The 6587-nt window shown below is 41.0% G+C and overlaps 1 protein-coding gene across 1 annotated transcript in view; it reads right to left on the bottom strand.

The window, feature by feature from the left end:
- Positions 1 to 6587, bottom strand: part of IMPG1 (interphotoreceptor matrix proteoglycan 1) — a 142671-nt gene that overhangs the window by 102091 nt on the left and 33993 nt on the right. Inside the window, 1 exon segment of the mRNA XM_021709840.1 lies at positions 1677 to 1697. Coding sequence (XP_021565515.1) covers positions 1677 to 1697 — 21 coding nt within the window.

Below are 6587 nucleotides of genomic sequence, written 5' to 3'. Positions count from 1 at the left end.
TGATTTATGCAGAGATGAGGTCTCGCTGCCCAGGCGGGTCTCGACCCCGCGGGCTTGGGCAATCCACTCACCTCAGCCTCCCAAAGGCGTGGGATTACAGGCTGAGCCACCGAGCCCGGCTTTAATTTTTTTTTTTGAGTTGGAGTCTCACTCTGTCGCCCAGACTGGAGTGCAGTGGCCGCTCCCGGCCACCGCAGCCTCGACCTGCTGGGCTCTGGCGATCCTTCCGCCTCAGCTTTCCAAGTAGCCAGAACTACAGGCGGGTGCTACCATGCCTGGCTAATTTTTTTATTTATTGTAGAGATGAGGTCTCGCCTGCCCAGGCGGGTCTCGAACCCGCGGGCTCAGGCAATCCACTCACCTCAGCCTCCCAAAGGCACGGGATTTCAGGCTGAGCCACTGAGCCTGGTGAATATCCCACTTTTAAACCTTTCAATGTTTACCATAAATTTGAGAGATTGAAAAAGACTTGACCTATATTTTAGTCCTGAAGTAGATGGCCAGACGGGAGTTCAGTCCACGTTTAAGAAGGATTGCTAACTGAATCAAGCGATCATAGATTTTGGCCAATGTCTTAGGAAAAAGTGTGATTATCAAGAGTTGCTAATATTGACTATTATTTTGAGGGGACCTTATAAGTCATGTTGTACCGATCAGGAAGAAAGATGAATTGCCCTTTTTTTCTACAGATAGTCTCCTTTAGAAAGGTCTATGAGATAGCAATGTAGGGTACAGCAGTGTGACAACTATATACACATGTGGCAACCAAGTCAAAGCTTCAGTTCCTAAGGCTATTTCTCTTCTACTTTTTCTACTTTTTTTCAAGAAGTATTTTTTAACTAAAAAACAAAACTCTAAATGAAACATGACAATCTTTTCCCTCCAGCTGCCTTAAAAAAATAGCATCTTAGAAGGAAGGAGTGAGGAAAGCGAAAGGGAGGTGGTACACAGCGGACAATGTTTATCATATTTATTGATTCAATGCCTTTTTTGGTATGTAAAAATGAAACAGGATTCTCTCTGTCTCTGTCCTCAAGAATCAGGTTTTGCCTTTTAGTCATGTTATAGATCTGTACAGAGGGATGAAGAGGTGTTTTAAAGGTCACAGGAATTGGTAATGTGTGCTCTCTGCAGTTTTTCAGACCACGGAGTCTACAGTTTGTCATTTTTCTAGTCAATTACAGAGGCAGAAAGCGGGAGCCTTATTACTGAGCTCTCTAAGGGATAGTGGGTCCTTTTCCCAGTTCACACTGACCTTGGAGCCAAGGAGCAAAGTATTTTCTCTGCTTTATTGCACACTTAGGTTGGTTGCATGTCTGTGTGTGCATTCAAACAGAAAACTTCTTGTTACAAGTGGCATTTAAGAAGTAGCTAAGGTATGCTTGCATCACAGATGCTTGTTTTTGTGTTTTTCTAATTAGACCTTGAGCTTTTATAGAATCTTCTTCAGCTGGCCAAGTCAATGTTTGCCTGTATGGACACATGGTGACTTTGATTAGAGAGTTTTTTATTTTTAAATTACTGAGCAATCGATTAATTACTTCCACTTACATAAGAAACCATAAGTCATTGACTTGTCCCAGACATTACGTGTGAAAATCACTTCTACAAAATCATCATCACTTGTTGGGGGGGATGTACACTATATTTCAAAGCATTAAAAAAAGCCAAATTACCCATCTTTTTCTTTCTTTGGTCTTCATTTCATCAGGCACAATGGTAATATGCAAAGGAGAAAGAATTTTAAGGACATTTATTGAGACAGTCAATGAATTAAGAAAAAAGAGTTTGTTTCATTGTCTCCTATATTTGCCCAGAGCTTCAAAGGAACCAGATAAGCTGCCATCAGAATGCGATTGGGATCCCGAGAATCACAAAAATCCCAGGAAGCAAACATCATTGTATACTTCTGATTAGGATTCCAGCCTTAGTTCAAAGTTTATATGTACCTTTGGTCTTCTTCTTAAACTCCTTAATTTCCTCATAGTTCTCCTAAAGAGGTTGAAAATATATCCCACGCATCTTACTTTTTGGCTGGTACTGTTGCCAGGACAGTTTAAAAAAGTACAAGGGGGTACCCCCCGAAAAAACCCAGAATCTATTTTTGAAAAATTGTATATTATTTTTACACTTTTAAACTTCAGTCACTTTCTCTCTGATGCAATACATTTATCGAGGTGTGCTTTTTCCACTGCCCCAAACAGCTTCTGAACTTGTCAATGGTGATGTCTTTCAGGGCTTTTGCATTTTATTTCACCTCTCCCACATCAGCCAAACATTTCCCTTTGAGGGCTTTCTTTCATCCAGGGAAACAAACAAACAGACAAAATGTGGTTCAGGGTGAGATGGGGTGCATAGGGAGCGTGGTGCTTGGGAGTCATACCATTTTTGGTCAAAAACTGCTGAAAGCTCAGCGTGGTGTGGGTTGGTGTGCTCGTAAATCACCCGTCATGAAATGGGCATCAGAAGAACCCCCCCCCCAAAAAAAAACCACTGAAGCTGAATGCAGTCGCAGCTTCTTTCAAAAATGCTAGCTGGTACACTGATGCTCATGGGTTCTTAGAACACTTACCCAATGGGGAAACCTGTACTACAAACGGGTTCATCCTCCAAAAGATAATTCTGGGCTTTCCAGTCCCCTCTCGTATTTTGTAAATGAACTTCTCCCTTCCTGAATGGTATTACATGATTAGCTTATTCTTGAAGATAATTTATCTGAGTCCAAACCCTGGGACTGGCATTTTGTTGACTGATTATTTTTTGATTTGCTGTCATCAGAAAGATTTGAAGGATCGGTCCAATTCACCATGAGATAGTTTGCAAGAAAAACAAATACCTATTTACTGAGTGGATCGTCTGCATTCTCATTTAATCTTTTCTTTCTTTTTCTTTTTTTTTGAGTTGTAGTCTCGCTCTGTCACCCAGGCTGGAGTGCAGTGGGACACTCATGGCCACTGCAGCCTCAACCTGCTGGGTTCAGGCGATCCTTCCACCTCAGCCTTCCAAGTAGCTGGAACTACAGGCGTGTGCTACCATGCCCAGCTTATTTTTTGATGTGTTTTAGAGACTAAATCTCGCCAAGCTGCTCAGCTTGGCCTCAGATCTCCTGTGCTCGGGCAATCCTCTCACCTCAGCCTCCCAAAGTGCTGGGATATCTTTTCAACAACACGATCCCCGCTTCACAAACAAGGGAACAGGCACAGAGAGGGAACATGTCAGCTGGGAATTGCCAGAGTTGGAACTGAAACCCGGGCCTGCCTGACCTCCAGCCTGGCTCATTTTGTGATGTCCCTGCCTGCTGGTGCCTGCAAATGGTCCTTTGATCACCAGACCGATGAACACATTCTGGACTTTTTGGGGCATATGCATGAATTTGGTTTAGAAGCCATATCCAGCCTTTTCTCTTTGCATTTCAAATGACAGTTGCTGACAAAGAAACTCTAGGCATGTGATGGGATTAGTGCCTGTGCTCTTTCCTCCTAGACCATGAACTTCTCTAACTTTTATCCCCTGATGCAGTGTGGCTGAAATGTACATGCTACAGGCATGCTAAAACTTTCCTTTTTTTGAAGGCAAGGAAGCATCTATGACTAACCGGCACTGCTCTGTGAGGAGGGACTTCTTTCACTAACAGCCAGACATTACCTCTGCTTCTTGATTGATTTTAGCTAGTTTATAAGTCATGAAGCTCCAGAGAGAGACCAGGCTTCCTGGCCAAGACCCTCGTCTTGCTAATTAAAAAAAACCTTTATTGAGGTATCATTACCATAAACAAACCGGACATTTTAAGGAATACAATTTGATAAGTGCCACTATATACCTGTGAAGCCATTACCATTGCCACAATCAAGATACTGAGTCACCTGACTCATGTCTCTTGCAATTTTTCCCATCCACCTTACTAAGCAATGACTGATCCGTTTGCTGTCACTATTGATTAGTTTGCATTTTCTAGAATTTATTATACATGGGATAATGTAATTTTGTTTGATGTCTTTCACTCAACTTGTTTTACTTTGAGTTGCACTCATATTGTGTATTCTGACAGTTCACTCCTTTATTGAGAATAGTCTACAGCAAGACTATGCTACAATTTGTCTATTGTCCCATTGATGGACACTTGGGATGCCTCTAGATCTTGGTGATTACAGATAAAGTGGCGATGAATATTTGTGCACAAGAAGTTGAAGGCATATGCCCTTCAACTAAACTGAATGACTGCTAATAGCTTTCCACGTAGTTTTCTGCATGTACTGTAAGAGATAAAGCAATTTTAAGGTGGACTTTCTACCGCCCATCCTAATATTGTAGAAACAATGAATGTCCTCACTACTTCCAGTTGTGTTAGGAGAATCACATTAGGTCACTGATACAAAAGCACTTGTTCAATTGTGGATCAACCTTTTTACAAATGAGGGAAGGAAATGGTCCTGGGAGACTTGTAGGGTTTTTGATTTTCTGTGGGGATCTGGCCTCATAAGAAAGCAATTTCCTTTGCAACAAATTTTCTTTACAATAGTCTGAGCATTGCTGTTAATGATTACAAGCATGCCCCTCTCATAAGCATATTGTTTATTGTATTCAGGGCCCAAAGTATTTTCTGGTGCACGGAGTCTTCATGGTATAATAAAAATCATTGGAAAAATGTGATCAAACTTACTTGATAAGCATCTTTGGCAGAAATAAGAATAAATCCTTACAGAGGTAAACACTTGGGAAAGATTCAGCTTCAAGGGATATATCTTTAACATTTTCACCTTGAAAACTCATTACCTAACATTTTGGTCTTCTAGAATAGATTTTTTTTTAAGATTAGCTTTTCATTTGTCAAGAGGAGGGGATAATTTGAATATTCACCAAGAGAAAGATTCCCATCGTTTCCTCCAGGTTTAAATTAAAAACTCTTTCTTCAGTTGCTGTGGTGTATCCAGAAGGTCTTTCCATCTATGCAGAGTGTTTTCCCATCAATTTCTATTTGCCTCTAATCCATCTGATTTCACCTAAAATACTACAGAGCAGCATCTCAAAATAAAGAAAAACGAGGTTGTTCTGGTAAATGTTAAGGGTTTCATCTTTTATAACTTCCACTTTCAATACTTGCTTTCTCTGGAGTGATGCAAACCAGAGGGGCCTGATGGCTCTGGAAGAAATGAACCAGGAGTCCCTTCGGCCTTAAGGCAGGAGACAGGGAGGAAGCCAGGAAGACTCTGCCTAGGCCAGCTCCCTGGTTTTCAAGGCTCCTTCAGGGCTGATAGGTGCCCAGAGAAAAAAGAACGCTTCTACACTGCTGGTGGGAATGCAGACTAGTACTACCTCTTTGGAAGACAGTGTGGCAATTTCTGAAAAAAACTAGAAATTGACCTTCCATATGACCCAACAATTCCCCTATTGGGGATATACCCGGAGGAACTCAAATTATTCTACTAAAAAGATACCTGCACACGCATGTTTGTTGCAGTTCTATTCACAATAGCAAAAACACAGAACCAACCATGTTGCCCATCAAAGCTGGACAGGATTAAAAAAAATGTGGTACATATGCACAACGGAATATTACGCAGCCATAAAGAGGTACAAATATATGGATTTTGTAGCAACTTGGATGGTTTTGGAGTCGATCATGCTCAGTGATTTATCACAGAAACAAATAACTGAGTTCCATGTGTTCTCACTCATAAGGTGAACTTGAACAATTATAATGCTATAAGAAAGTGATTGGCAGTAGTGGAAAACGGTCAGGGGAAGGCGGGGTGGGACTGGCAGTTGGGGGAAACTGTTAGGGGAGGAAGGGGCATACCGCATCAACAAGGGTATCTGCATGATCAATGTTTGTATACCTAACCCTGAATTGTACCCCACATCTTTATAATAATAAAAAAAAATACCATGCTATGACCTACCTGTAGATGTTTTGAATTACGAAAACTTAAAGATGTAAAAATTCTTGCTAAAAAGCATGAACCCACAAGAGTGTGTTGGTAGGCTCACGGGGACAGGCCAAAGCCGAGGGAACAAAACCAAACCCACATTAGTATGATACTACCCTATGGTCTTATTTCTTTTATTTAAAATAGTAATCCAGTAATTTTTGAGTGGTAATATACTACTATGACTCAGACATCAAAATGATATAAAAGGTATGTTTTGGGAAGTCTTGTTTCCTCTCCTGTCTCTGTTCACCTAATTTTCTCAACCCCCTATACCCAAGGGGTCGCTTTTTATTAAGTTCACCAGGCTTTTTTGGGCAATGCGGTTTAAATAATGATGATATTTGGCATTCTGTAGGAAACTAGGCAATCAGACACCAAGGCAGTTAATCGCTACTTTTTGGAATCTGTCTCACTGAGGTGTTTTCCTAAAAAGTTCATTGCTAACAATATTGCCAAGGACAGCAGCTGAGTGCTCTATAGAGAGAACAGCTGGAAGGAAGAAACACAATTCCTGTGTCACCCCTTTAGAATCACCTGGAGTCATGTTCTAATTAGATAATTCCTTTATCTGAAATGTATTCAGTTTCCAGGATTTGGCTGTGCTGAACCACTAGGTAAAAAAGGACCTTATCATCCTCATGACATTGCTTTTAAAAG

The sequence above is a fragment of the Carlito syrichta genome, unplaced genomic scaffold (assembly GCF_000164805.1).
Source record: "Carlito syrichta isolate Samal-C Ts95f unplaced genomic scaffold, Tarsius_syrichta-2.0.1 Scaffold287498, whole genome shotgun sequence".
Taxonomy (NCBI): domain Eukaryota; kingdom Metazoa; phylum Chordata; class Mammalia; order Primates; family Tarsiidae; genus Carlito; species Carlito syrichta.
Note: the sequence above shows the minus strand (reverse complement) of the source record. Positions and strands in the feature narration are given on the sequence as shown.